At 41.7% G+C, this 13,726-nt stretch overlaps 1 protein-coding gene across 14 annotated transcripts in view; it reads right to left on the bottom strand.

Annotated features, from left to right (window-relative positions):
- Positions 1-13,726, bottom strand: part of UNC80 (unc-80 homolog, NALCN channel complex subunit) — a 192,723-nt gene that overhangs the window by 93,297 nt on the left and 85,700 nt on the right. For 9 of the 14 annotated variants that reach the window (XR_006284891.1, XM_043525302.1, XM_043525308.1 and 6 more), the window contains exons 23-24: positions 7,737-7,949; positions 2,678-2,849 (exon numbers count right to left, since the gene is read on the bottom strand). Coding sequence is in view for 13 of the 14 variants with exons in the window: in XM_043525302.1 (XP_043381237.1) it covers positions 2,678-2,849; positions 7,737-7,949 (385 nt within the window). In the remaining variant the exon portion in view is untranslated. The remainder of the gene's footprint in view (positions 1-2,677; positions 2,850-7,736; positions 7,950-13,726) is intronic. The other 5 variants (XM_043525307.1, XM_043525313.1, XM_043525310.1 and 2 more) reach the window with 1 other exon arrangement.

Raw genomic sequence — 13,726 nt, 5'->3', positions numbered from 1 at the left:
AGGACAGATCCATGCACGTATCTATCTGTCAGCACAAATCCCATATACTGTGTGGTACGTTGTTATCAAAACATCTGCTAACTCGAAGTGGTCTCAAAATATAAACTCTACATACAATACTATATATTAGCACAATACAGATTTAGAAACAGATACTCTCATGTCCTTTACACCTTTGCATCCAGCCAAATAGATTGCAATTATGGCTAAGCTTGTGTCCTAAATGAAGATGAACTCAAACCAATACCAAATCAGCAGCCATCTTAAGTGAGATTATCAGGGCAATAATCTTGGGAAAGGGTAGCATCATTGTCACGCTTGTTCTTTTTAAAATCATACACATCATTGTGAACAGTCAACATACAAGTACTGTGCTTACTGTTAATAACTGTCCAGAAGTCTAAATAAGACAGCAGCCCTGCAACTTTGTTCTACATAATGAATAAAAATATCATTTAGAGATGGGACAACAACATGCAGTTATTGCACCACCAAGTGTTTAGAAATTAGTAAGGTACAAATTTCCATTAAAGAGGGATTCATTAAAGAAGTATTTACAGGCATGCTTGACTTTACACAAATGGGACTACTCACATGCTTAAAGTTAAGCACATGTGTAAGTGGTTTTGCTGAAATGGAGTCTATATGCTCAGCTTCAAAATCTATGTTCATGATATTTTTCCACTGGTCCAACACCCATCCAAACCTTGAAGACAATGAAGTGTTCTTGTGACCTTGACCAATTTGCAAAGAATTTTTTGGGCTAACATACAGAAGGAAAAAAAGCTGGTAGTTGTTTTGGGGTCCCTTGAAACTGCTAACGATCCTGATTTTTTTGGAATGCTTTGGGCTTGTCACTTAATGAACCATCCAAATGTCTTTTGGAGATATTTTATGTTCCCCCTCGTTTTTCTCACGTCTGATCCTGTCGTGTTGCACAAAGAAGCACGCAGAAACTGAACCAACAAGGGAATGTTTCAGGAATGGAGAGGACGCTATAGGCTACCAGACAAAGCCTGATTATGTTTACCTCGCTTGCAGGCTCCTTGTTTATTTCTCCTGTCACGAGTGATGGAGTTCACAGGAACTAAAATGATCTGAACAGGCAGATACACTGGGGCACGCATAGGTTCTCAGAGGAAGCTCGAGGAAGTACTCTGTCTTAGGACTAGTCTACACTGCAGAGCCTTGGCTGGCAGAGCCATGCCAGCACAGCCTCCTAGTGGGGACGCAGTGTAAGCCAACAGAAGGAGTTTTGCCAGCATAATGGCCTCTGCCCCAAAGGTCATTAGCTAAATGGACAGAAGCACTTTTCCGTCAGCATAGTTGCTTCTGACATTCAGCTAAGGGGTGTGATTTGTTTTCATACTGCTGGCTGTCACAGTTATGCCAGCAAAACACCCAGTGTAGACGAAGCCATAGTGTGGAGGCTGAGTGGCATTCTGAACTCCCTGGCATGTAGAGGGAGCACTCCTGCTTCTACACTGCTTCATGGGGTGCGGTCTGCTAGCTTCCACCATGGACCTATCCGACACAGTGGCCCTGCCTCCTACCCACCTGTCCTTTTGGAGCACCTGGCACCCCTGGTGGAGAAAGAATGGAACAGTCCAGGCTCTCTCAAACACAGGGACTGCAGTTCTGCCTAGCCTCTCATGGGTCATTCAAGGTATGTAGGGAAGGCTCCATCCCTTGTTCATTCCACCCCTTCACGTGTACCAGCATAAAGCAGAATTTGGCCAGTACAGCTATCCATGGCCACTTCGGCTAAGGTACTGTGGTCAGGAGCAAATGGCATATTACGAAGTGCTGGGAAGGAAATTCAGATACTTAGGACCTGATTCTCCTCTCAGTGGTTTCACAGGAGTACAATTCAATTGCCTCTAGCAGAGTGGTCGTTATGCAGTGAAAAGAGCAGCTCCTTAACCATAAAAAGGAAGCCAATAGATACATAAACAGCACTTATATATTACATTCAGTGAAAAAACAGTAGTACACATACACACAAGCCAGTACATTACAGACCACACATATACAAATGGTGTTTGGAGAGGATATAATGTTCATTGCTATCTTCACCTGTAGCCTATGTCTGTATGTGATGTGATTTTATTTATTCTGATTACAGATCACATCACAATTTTAGAATCTGTCAACATCCTTAAAATGTGTTTATTTCAGTGATTTGGTACATTGTATGTTTTTTAATGATACTTTCTGTACCACCTCACTATATTTTTGTGTTAGAATCAATACATGGACATTAAAATACTTAAATTCAAAGCATTTGGTGCAGCTATGCCAATTTACACCATCTGAGGATCTGGTCCTTCAATATTAAGAAAATTCAGATGTAGCTGATTTTGCAAAAAATGTGGTTTTTAGGTTTTGGTAAGGATGTCTTCAAAGAAGGGGAGTCAGAATGGTGTACAAGCACTTGAGCCTATATATAAAAGATTGATCAGATTTATTTATAATCGCAATCTACAGTAATTGCAACTCACTTGCCTGTGTTTTAGATGCTAATATTTTCATTGTCTCTTATTGCTCCTACTCATATGGTATATTTTACATCAGGCACAGAAAGAAAGGGAAGGGAATTGGTGGGGAATACAGTTGGGTGGCAAGAATATGAAAGAGAAGAAGAAAAATTAAGTGCTCCTAAAGCAGAGGTTCTTACAAGCGGGGGTTCTTGTAGTAAAGGGAGTCTCCTTACTGTCATCTAAAAAGTCTTCCTCCTCATCCTCCTTTCTCAGTCTCCGCTTGGCCTCCTCATCATAAATGAGGCCCAGCAGGTTGGCCGGGCTCTCACTCTCACTGTGGCACAGCTCGTTGAGTCGGATGCCAATTGCCTGCCGGCAAGAAGGAAGGAAAAGGAAGCACAAGGGAATGAGGACTGGAGGGGATTCACCTGGATCTTGCTCATTCTGAGGCAGCTGAAAATTTCATGTTAAGAACAAAACATTTTGTCATTTTTTAAAATCACTAGAGCAATCGAGAAAACTGTGGGTTGGGGGGGAGGGCCGGAATCACCACCAAACAAATTGCAAGTATTTTCTTCTAATTTTGGTCAAAATTTTGAACCGTTATCAAAATTTGGAAAAAGTGTTTATATTAGGTTGAAACTACAGGCACTGATTTTTCAAACTGCTAGGGGGTGCTCCAGGCTCCACCCCCACTCCACCCCTGCCCCCAGGGCCCGACTCCAGCCCAGCCTCTTCCCACCCCCACCTCTCCTCCTTCCCCTGCCTCTTTTTTCATCAAAATTATGCAGTGATACGTGCCATCCTTCTGCTGAAGATTTTCTGCTGAGGAAGGATGGTCTGGTGGTTAGGATACAGCCTGGAATTTAGGAGACTGGGGCTGAATTTTCTGCTCCACCAGAGACTTCCTGGGTGACCTTGGGCAAATCATTTAGGCCCAGATTTTTAAAGACATTTAGGCAGCTAACTCCCATAGATTTCAATGGGAGTTTGGCACCTAAATACCTTTAAAAATTTGGCCCTTAGCCTTTCTATGTCTCAGTTCCCATCTATAAAATGGGGATAACAGCACTGCCCTACTTCACAGGGTGTTGTGAGGATAAACACATTAAAGATTGTGAGGCGCTCAGATAGTGAGGGGGGACATATAAGCAGCTAGGAGACAGAGATTCCCACTGAAGGAAAAAAAAATAAATCTAAAAATTTTTTTCTCCAGTCAAACAAACAAACAAAAACCGCTCTAATGGCCTTGTTACTGAATGTTTGGGTAGCGGAGGTTCTGAGGGCAATGCCACGGCTGGGTCGATTAGCAAGCAGAATGCTTAACATTAAGACCATTTCAGAACTCCTGAGGTTTTTTTCCCAAAGTGATGCTGTATGTAAGTAACGTACATCTAAGAGAACATGGAAAATCACATGGAACATTTTACTTTGCTATAGCATCATTTTGTAAGATAGCAAATGGGAGTCATTTCTTTGTTTTAATAACAATTTGGCACTGAGGCCCTCTTGGATTTAGAGGGAGTTCCTGAGAGACAAGCTAAAGCTGAATCTCAGAACTGACGTACCAGCATCATATAATTTATCTGCCTAAACTGAAGGGAAGCAGAGAAAGAAAAGCAGTCACAAATAGGTATGATTAAGGCTCATTCCTATTGCTACTAAGCAGTTGCTGTTAAAATGGAGATGATAGACTCTGTATGGAGAATGTGGAACTGTGTGGTCTGCAAGCTGATCTGGACGGTTGTCTATCTCAGCTGTCTGTGAGGTTACACATCACTGAGTAAACTCTAAAATCCTTCATACCATTTTCTCTCTCCTCACTTCAGTTATTTAAGGAAGAAATGTCTTGCTTGGTTTTCAAAGATGCAATAAATTTACCACTCATTACTACTGCTGTTGTCTACCCTGAATGATGATATAACAATCAGCTATAATTACACAGCAACCTAACTAATAATGCTAATTTGTACTAAATTCCTGACTGCCAGAGTTATCCTGGGCTAGCCTAGATAATGGATAGAGCAATATATCCCCACATAGATGAAGGCAGCTTAACAAAAGAAGCCACAGGCAATGATAGACTAGACTGACCAGAACAGACTGAAAAGTCTGTCATTTAAAAAGACAATGTCACTAGTGGGATTGGATTGGTTGATTCAGGGGATTAGTAATGGGCCCATCACTTTTAGCGGCATTCTGAATCTTGCCCAGGTCAGTAGAGACTTAAAGTTGTTATTATGGGAGGGCTATTATGGGCTGGTGGCCTGAGGCTAATTCTTTATCTAACCCAGGGTTTTATAATGGCACCCCCACTGCAGTATCTGAATGACTCTCAGTGCTCAAGCGTACCTCCTAGAAAAACCATCACCACAGTTAGCATAACTCAGCAACCTTGCTGGCAATCTGAAGGAAGAGGCCAGGGACTAAATGGGCTTCGAGAGTGACCTGCCCTCTCAGTCCTGTTGACTTTGACCCAGAATCTCCCTTGTGGTACAGAAGCTTCATGTCCCACTGCTAAGTGGCTCTTGAGCCAGGGTTGCAAGTTATCGGTTGCACAGGGATCCTCTGGTGGCACAGAGCTGAGTGTAGTGGCTCTTATGTTCCCTGATGCTGACACAGTTGGGAGGGTCAGGTGAAGGGATATGATCTGAGCTTCCTTATACCTAGGCAATCCCCAGCTAGCACAGTGGCCTCTTGAGGTCATTAGTAGCCAGCATAGTTTAAAACGCCTTCTAAGCTGCTGTCACAGGTTACACCAGAGGACCAGCCTTGCATACAGTTAGCTCAGAATTGAGACAACACAAAAGCTGCCTTTGGAGCCCCCTCCTGAAACGTGTTGTGTGCTCCTCAGCCATCACCAAGAAAATGGTCCTAGGTCAAAGGGAGGTGCTGACCATGCTGCCCTGGCTCTGTAGATAAACAGAAGACTTAAGTCTCCAGGGATGCATGTCAATATGGCACCTTCCAAGAGCACCAGACGGGTGTTAAATATGGGGAAAACGTTGCACTGTCAAGAGTTGGCTCTGAATTTTCCCCTACTTTAAAATAAAGTAAAAAAGAGAGGGAGAGGTGCAAGCAATAATTAACAATAATGATAAAAGAGCGTGCTCCCTCTGCACAACTGCTGCTAAGCAATTAGCTCAAAAATTCAACTCCAAGAGCTGAGCCCATTTCCACAAACATGTGGTACGGTGCCAGGAGAGGTAAACACAAGAGAGCTATGTTGGCGCCTGCTGTATTTGAAACCCATAAGATAAAAAAAATCAGTATTTGCTGCAGGGAAAGACATTTTATGTAAAAGCCTCCAAAAGGGAATTAGAAATAAAACAGAAGCTAAAAAATAATAAACTGAAAGCTATAAAAATCCCCAAGCCCCTAACATTGACAAAATCCTTATGACCTAGTGTGATGACAGAATGTGTGAAGGCTAACGAGAACCACAGCTTTTCACCATTGCAAAGCTTCTCTTTAGAGTAATTGCTGTCTTTATACACTGTGCCCTTCACGAACATCACCGATACCATTGGGGACATGGGGGAGATTTCACTTTTGGTGACTGTAACCCATACCTGTAATTAATATTACAGGGTGAGGAGAAAGGAGGCACTAGAGACAAAGAAAGGGGGTAAATCACAGGACCCTCCCTCCTCAGTATTTCACAGCTCTCCTTTGTGGGTGAGTGGCCAGAGTTGGGAGAAGGGGGATGGAGGAGTAACCCTGAAATGTCTTCAATTTGAGTTGAAGGGTGTCCCTGAACTCTCTCTTGCAGTGTACCACTGATTTCTGTTGCTGCAGGTTTTTCTACCTTTCTTGAGCAGGATAGCTAGTTCTGACTCACACAACTACGTGCTTAAATAAAAGTATTTACACAGATGCAAATTCTGTGTATTTACTTCTCAGCTATGTTAGTAAATCAGCAGGGATGCAGCAAATGCCAATGGAAGCCAGAGCCATCAGGATTTCATGGCCCCCTCGTTGTTACCTTCGGGCAGGAGAAAGCCCAGCATCTCAAAACACTGAAGAGCCTTTGTACTGAGGTAATCAATTATTCGTTTTCAGTGTCTGCTCATTGGCAATAGCACCAACTAGTTTCCTTGGCATGAACTGCTGCTCTCACATCACAGACATTGGGTCTTTGGAATCTTGTTCTCCAGAGTCACAGATCTGGAGGCTCCCTTCAGTCTGTCACTGTGAAACCAGAAAAGCCCACCTTGAGAGGGATGAAAATACCTAGGGAAAAAAAGTGCAAGTACCAAATTGCTGCAACAGTATACACAGGCCCTTTGAGGTTTGGGAAGGGAACCCTCGTGGACCAAGCAATATTCCATTACAGCATAGCTTTTAACAATTCCTGTGGACAGCGGATGCCCGGACTGTGAGGAAGAAACAGTTTGAAATTCATATTGCTGCTGACCCTGGCTCCATGGGGAGGGATCAAACTAGTTCCTGGTGATTACAGCCAACCTCTGTCTCCCTCTCTCAGAACCTTGAGAAAAAAGCAAGCTGGGAGATGCAGTCCACCAAGGCAGCCATGTAAGCAGTCCTATCCTGGAATAAGGCATGATGGGAAATAAAAGGAGTACATAATCCCTGTCCTTTCCACAAATAGGGTAGATTAGACATAGAGGGAGCAAGGCTGTGCTGATGATCTCTCCTGGAAGGTGCAGAGCAATTGCATCAAGTGCCTGTATTTTTTTAAGCCTATGATTTGTTTTTAATGATTTTTGAGGCAGATGCCCCTGAACAGTATCTGAAGTAACAAAGGGGATTATGGATTGGTTTGGCTGTCCATGTGGAAAGGCTTACATAAAGACCCTAGGCTGGGGAACATTTTATTTACAAACTCCAATTTACGTATTTATTTTTTGTTTGGCCTGACACTCATTATATTATATCTTTGCTTTCATTAAAATAGAAAGGTAACACAAAATTCACTTAAAGCCAGATACCCAGGCTTCAAAATGCTGGAACCTCTGCAGTGCAATAAATGAGAAGAGTAAAAATGAGTTTTCCCCAGCATTTCAAACTAACAGCTGCATGATGCAGCTTCCAATAAGGGCCAGGCACTCAGCAGGTATATCCTGGCATAGCTTCTATGGAACCAGGCTGATTTGCACCTGCTGAAGATCTGGACCTACATGTCTAAAGTGGATGCTAGGACGAAGGACATTACATTTTGAGCCTCTCCACTCCTCTTGATTTGATTGCCATTTGATTATTTTAGCTTAAAGAAAAAAAAAGGTGAAAACTTACATCTCCCCACTGGTAGAAGAGTTTGGCTGCGTTCCACTGCAGCTTCTGGTTCCGTTTGTTCCCCACTATTGGGGAACGTCCACGGGACAGGCCTTTCTTAGTGATGTTCACATGGTGCCCCTTCATCCACTCTGGCCAGTTGCCGCGATTGCAGCGGTGAACGAAGCGAGCGCATTCGAGAAAAAGGGCTGCTCTTGCCACTACGGGAGCTTCCTGAAATGTTTGCAAAATTACATTAAAAACTATGAACCAACCAATCTAACTGAAGAGATGGCATTATCTGGACTGGTTTGCAAATGGAAAGCAGCTATCTCTGGAGGATCACAGTTAGTGTGATTATCCTTTAGGTAGGTTCTCTGCTTGTATCAAACCCATGACCTCTGCATCTATTACTTAGGGTACAAGACCAGGTATAAATTTCTATACCTGGTTCAGCCACTAGAGGAATGCAAGATCCACATTGGTATTAATGTAGTTACAATAATGGGTGCCTCTTACCTTCAAATCATCTTTAATGACACCCTTGTTTTCTGTAACTGGTGGTATACCTCACTCATAATGGAGACAGATAAGATGGGCTGGCTAAGATGTGAAATAAACAGAGATGTGTCTGAATCAAATCCCTAGATTTGAACACCCCTGAATCTTGGGAAAGTTCATATCCGGATGTGAATTATGTGTCTGGCCCCTACATCTACAACACACCAATATAAATGCTTAAGATGTTTTGGGTTGGCTAGAAGGGAGAGAATAACAGTAATATAAATAAATAAATCAATTCTCACTTCTGTGCACACAGATATAATAGAACTTACTTCCATTTTCTGCCCAGTCCCTCCTGCTCACTAATGATCACTTCTTTTGAAGCAATTTTATTGGTTTTTGCAAATAACGTGACAACATAGACAAATATACACATATGTATGCAAATCAAGGCACGCATACAGACTCTTCTTGACACTGTGTTTTTCTTTATCTATTATGGCGGTATTTAACAGCACACTGCGCTATGCTACAATTAACTGTCTGTTTCCCTACTTCATTAGAAACCCTTTTATCCAGAAATTTGTATAACTGCCAAAAAATAAAACAGATTCCAGCTGAAACTTTTCCCAGAGCAGTGAGCCAAATTTTCAACCTGCTTACATCAGCATGCAGACAAATACTGCAGACAAAAATGCCAGTTTGGGCACATATACACCAGAATTTCCATGCACCGTGATTTGTTCTGCCTGGGTGACATGGGTGTGGATGCCTTCATGGAGGCTTGCTGAAATGGAGGCCAGCACATTCTGTGCTGACAGCAATTAGACATGGGTGGACCAAATTCTGTGGTGGTATAAATCGGTGTAACTCCACTGACTTCAGCAGAGCTCTGCCAATTAATGCCAGCAGAGAATTTGACCCGAAGCCCTAACATTAAGTATCCAAGTTTGAAAATTTTTGCCTTAATTTTTTTCAAACAAAATTTGTTCATATGTGTCCCAACATACCGAAAATTTGTTTTTCATAACAGGGAGAAATGATACCTATCTTAGCTGAATTTGATTTAAAATGCCCCATTTTAAAAGACACTGTGCTTGTCCTCATGAATATGTTGAGGGTTTATTTGGCAATAACGTAATCTTTTCAGTGTTATATGTATTTTTCCAATTTTATTTTTGGGCTTGATTTAAGCTTAATTCTGAATATTTAGTATAGAAAGTGAATAACTGGTATTGAAGTACAAACAGTACAAATAAGGTGAACAACCAAATACAAACAAGTTCCAGTGAACTGCAAATAAATTACACAAGGTGGCCTCAAAATAGATAGGACTCCTGGCAGGGCTGGGCCCTGCTAAGTGATTTTTTTTACATTGCCTGTCTGTTTTTTGTTTAGCGATCAATCTTTCTTTTTTCTGGCTGCATATTTAACAGGTAGGATTTCAAAAGCACTCAGCATTGGCCTAACTCTGCTCCCATTAGATTCAATTGGAGTTTTATGATTGGATTCAGAGGTTAGAGAGTTAGACCAATTTGGGGCTTCTGAAAAGTCTAGCCAACATGTTTAAAAATAGAAACTGTAATTTGTAACTTTGAAATTAGAAGTCTCCTCCCACACCCAGTTTACATCACTGTCAAAATAAATAATGTTTTTACCACTTGGGATAGAGAGACAAGGTGGGTGAGGTAGTATCTTTTATTGAACCAGCTTCTGTCACTGAAAGAGACAAGTTTTCAAGCTAAACACAGCTCTTCTTCAGGCCTGGGAAAAGCACTCATAATGCCACAGCTAAATACAAGGTGGAACAGAATGTTTAGCATAAGTAGTTACCACATATTCATTTTTAGTGTCAATCAAAGTTATGAATTTAAGCTCCCAGACTCATCTTTTGATGGTGTTGTGCAGGTTTCCTTTGAAGGCAAGGACTGAGAGGTCAGATATGGTGCGATCATTTTGTGAAGTGTTCACCCACGGGTGATAAGGTGTTTTTGTCTTTTATTATTTTTCTGTGAGAGTTCATTCAAGAGCATAGTGATTATCTGGTTTCACTCACGTAGGTGTTAGTGTGGCATTTCGTGCACTGGCTGAAGCACACCACATTTTGTGATAGGCATGTGAAGGACCCAGGGATCTTGAAAGGTGAGTTGTGGGGAGGAGGGGGAGGGTGACCAGATGTCCCGGTTTTTATAGGGACAGTCCCAATATTTGAGACTCCTATTACCACCCACCCCCGTCCCGATTTTTCACAGTTCCTATCTGGTCACCCTAGCGGGGGATTGGTCATTGCAGCAGTGGAGATATGTCTGCAGATTTTGCATTTGTTGTTCTGGGAGGGTCTCGTACCATTTTGAGGTGGGGTGTCCTGGTCTATGGGGAGCTTGCTTCTGATGAGGAGCGTGGCGAGGTTGGGGGGTTGGTTGAAGGCCAGAAGAGGGGGTTTGGGAAAGATTTATTTCAGGATGTGGTCCCTAAAGAGTATGGTTGTAATTGTTTAATGATACCCTGTATGGATGGGTTCCAGTGTGAGAATGATCACTCTGACCTCTCAGTAATCATCCTCAAAGACAACCTTCCCAACACCTTCAAGAGATGACCCTTGGAGCCTAAATTCACAACTTTTCTAGATACTTAAATCAGTGTCTAAAAGACACTGGATTTATGGCTTGTTACAACAATCTGAAACCCACTCACACCTCCTTTTTGTTCTGGGACTACAGGAGAATATAAGAATGGCCATACTGGGTCAGACCAAAGGTCCATCCAGCCCACTATCCTGTCTACCGACAGTGGCCAATGTCAAGTGCCCCAGAGGGAGTGAACCTAACAGGTAATGATCTAGTGATCTCTCTCCTGCCATCCATCTCCACCCTCTGACAAACAGAGATTAGGGACACCATTCCTTACTCATCCTAGCTAATAGCCATTAATGGACTTAACCTCCATAAATTTATCCAGTTCCCTTTTAAACCCTATTATAATCCTAGCCTTCACAACCTCCACAGACAAGGAGTTCCACAGGTTGACTGTGTGCTGAGTGAAGAAGAACTTCCTTTTATTTGTTTTAAACCTGCTGCCCATTAATTTCATTTGGTGGCCCCTAGTTCTTATATTATGGGAACAAGTAAATAACGTATCCTTATTCACTTTCTCCACACCACTCATGATTTTATAGATCTCTATCATATCCCCCCTTAGTCTCCTCTTTTCCAAGCCGAAAAGTCCTAGCCTCTTTAATCTCTCCTCATATGGGATCCGTTCCAAACCCCTAATCATTTTAGTTGACCTTTTCTGAACCTTTTCTAATGCCAGTATATCTTTTTTGAGATGAGGGGACCACATCTGTATGCAGTATTCAAGATGTGGGCGTACCATGGATTTATATAAGGGCAATAAGATCTTCTCCGTCTTATTCTCTATCCCTTTTTAAATGATTCCTAACATCCCGTTTGCTTTTTTGACTGCTGCTGCACACTGCGTGGACGTCTTTAAAGAACTATCCACAATGACTCCAAGATCTTTCTCTAGATTAGTTGTAGCTAAATTAGCCCCCATCATATTGTATGTATAGTTGGGGTTATTTTTTTCCAATGTGCATTACTTTACATTTATCCACATTAAATTTCATTTGCCATTTTGTTGCCCAATCACTTAGTTTTGTGAGATCTTTTTGAAGTTCTTCAGTTTGCTTTGGTCTTAACTATCTTGAGCAGTTTAGTATCGTCTGCAAACTTTGCCACCTCACTGTTTACCCCTTTCTCCAGATCATTTATGCATAGGTTGAATAGGATTGGTCCTAGGACTGACCCTTGGGGAACACCACTAGTTATCCCTCCCCATTCTGAAAATTTACCATTTATTCCTACCCTTTTTTCCCTGTCTTTTAACCGGTTCTCAATCCATGAAAGAATCTTCCCTCTTATCCCATGACAACTTAATTTACGTAAGAGCCTTTGGTGAGGGACCTTGTCAAAGGCTTTCTGGAAATTTAAGTACACTATGTCCACTGGATCCCCCTCGACCACATGTTTTTTGACCCCCTCAAAGAACTCTAATAGATTAGTAAGACAAGATCTCCCTTTACAGAAACCATGTTGACTTCTGCGCAACAATTTATGTTCTTCTATGTGTCTGACAATTTTATTCTTTCAACTAATTTGCCTGATACTGATGTTAGACTTACCGGTCTGTAATTGCCAGGATCACTCTAGAGCCCTTTTTAAATATTGGCGTTACATTAGCTATCTTCCAGTCACTGGGTACAGTAGCTAATTTAAAGGACAGGTTACAAACTATAGTTAATTGTTCCGCAATTTCACATCTGAGTTCCTTCAGAACTCTTGGGTGAATGCCATCTGGTCCCGGTGACTTGTTACTGTTAAGTTTCTCAATTAATTCCAAAACCTCCTCTAGTGACACTTCAATCTGTGACAATGCCTCAGATTTGTCACCTACAAAATACGGCTCAGGTTTGGAAATCTCCCTAACATCCTCAGCCACGAAGACTGAAGCAAAGAATTCATTTAGTTTCTCTGTGATGATTTTATCGTCTTTAAGTGCTCCTTTTGTATCTCGATCGTCTAGGGGCCCCACTGGTTGTTTAACTGGCTTCCTGCTTCTGATGTACTTTAAAAAAACATTTTGTTATTACCTTTTGAGTTTTTGGCTAGCTGTTCTTCAAACTCCTTTTTGGCTTTTCTTATTACATTTTTACACTTAATTTGGCAGTGTTTATGCTCCTTTCTATTTACCTCTAGGATATGACTTCCACTTCTTAAAATATGCCATTTTATCTCTCACTGCTTCTTTTACATGGTTGTTAAGCCACGGTGGCTCTTTTTTAGTTCTTTTACTGTGTTTTTTAATTTGGGGTATACATTTAAATTGAGCCTCTATTATGGTGTCTTTGAAAAGTGTCCATGCAGCTTGCAGGGATTTCACTCTAGTCACTGTACCTTTTAATTTCTGTTTAACTAACCTCCTCATTTTTGAATAGCTCCCCTTTCTGAAATTAAATGCCACAGTGTTGGGCTGTTGAGGCGCTCTTCCCACCACAGGAATGTTAAATGTTATTATATTATGGTCACTATTTCCAAGCAGTCCTGTTATAGTTACTTCTTGGACCAGATCCTGCGCTCCACTCAGGACTAGATCAAGACCTGCCTCTCCCCTTGTGGGTTCCTGTACTAGTTGCTCCAAGAAGCAGTCATTTAAAATATCGAGAAATTTTGTCTCTGCATTTCGTCCTGAGGTGACATGTACCCAGTCAATATGGGGATAATTGAAATCCCCCACTATTACTGAGTTCTTTATTTTGATAGCCTTTCTAATCTCCCTTAGCATTTCATCGTCACTATCACTGACCTGGTCAGGTGGTCAATAATAGATCCCTACTGTTATATTCTTATTAGAGCATGGAATTACTATCCATAGAGATTCTATGGAACATGTGGGTTCATTTAAGATTTTTATTTCATTTGATTCTACTTTTTCTTTCACATATAGTG

Source organism: Chelonia mydas, chromosome 11 (genome assembly GCF_015237465.2).
Source record: "Chelonia mydas isolate rCheMyd1 chromosome 11, rCheMyd1.pri.v2, whole genome shotgun sequence".
In the NCBI taxonomy this organism is placed as follows: domain Eukaryota; kingdom Metazoa; phylum Chordata; order Testudines; family Cheloniidae; genus Chelonia; species Chelonia mydas.
This window is presented reverse-complemented; position numbering and strand designations above follow the sequence as displayed.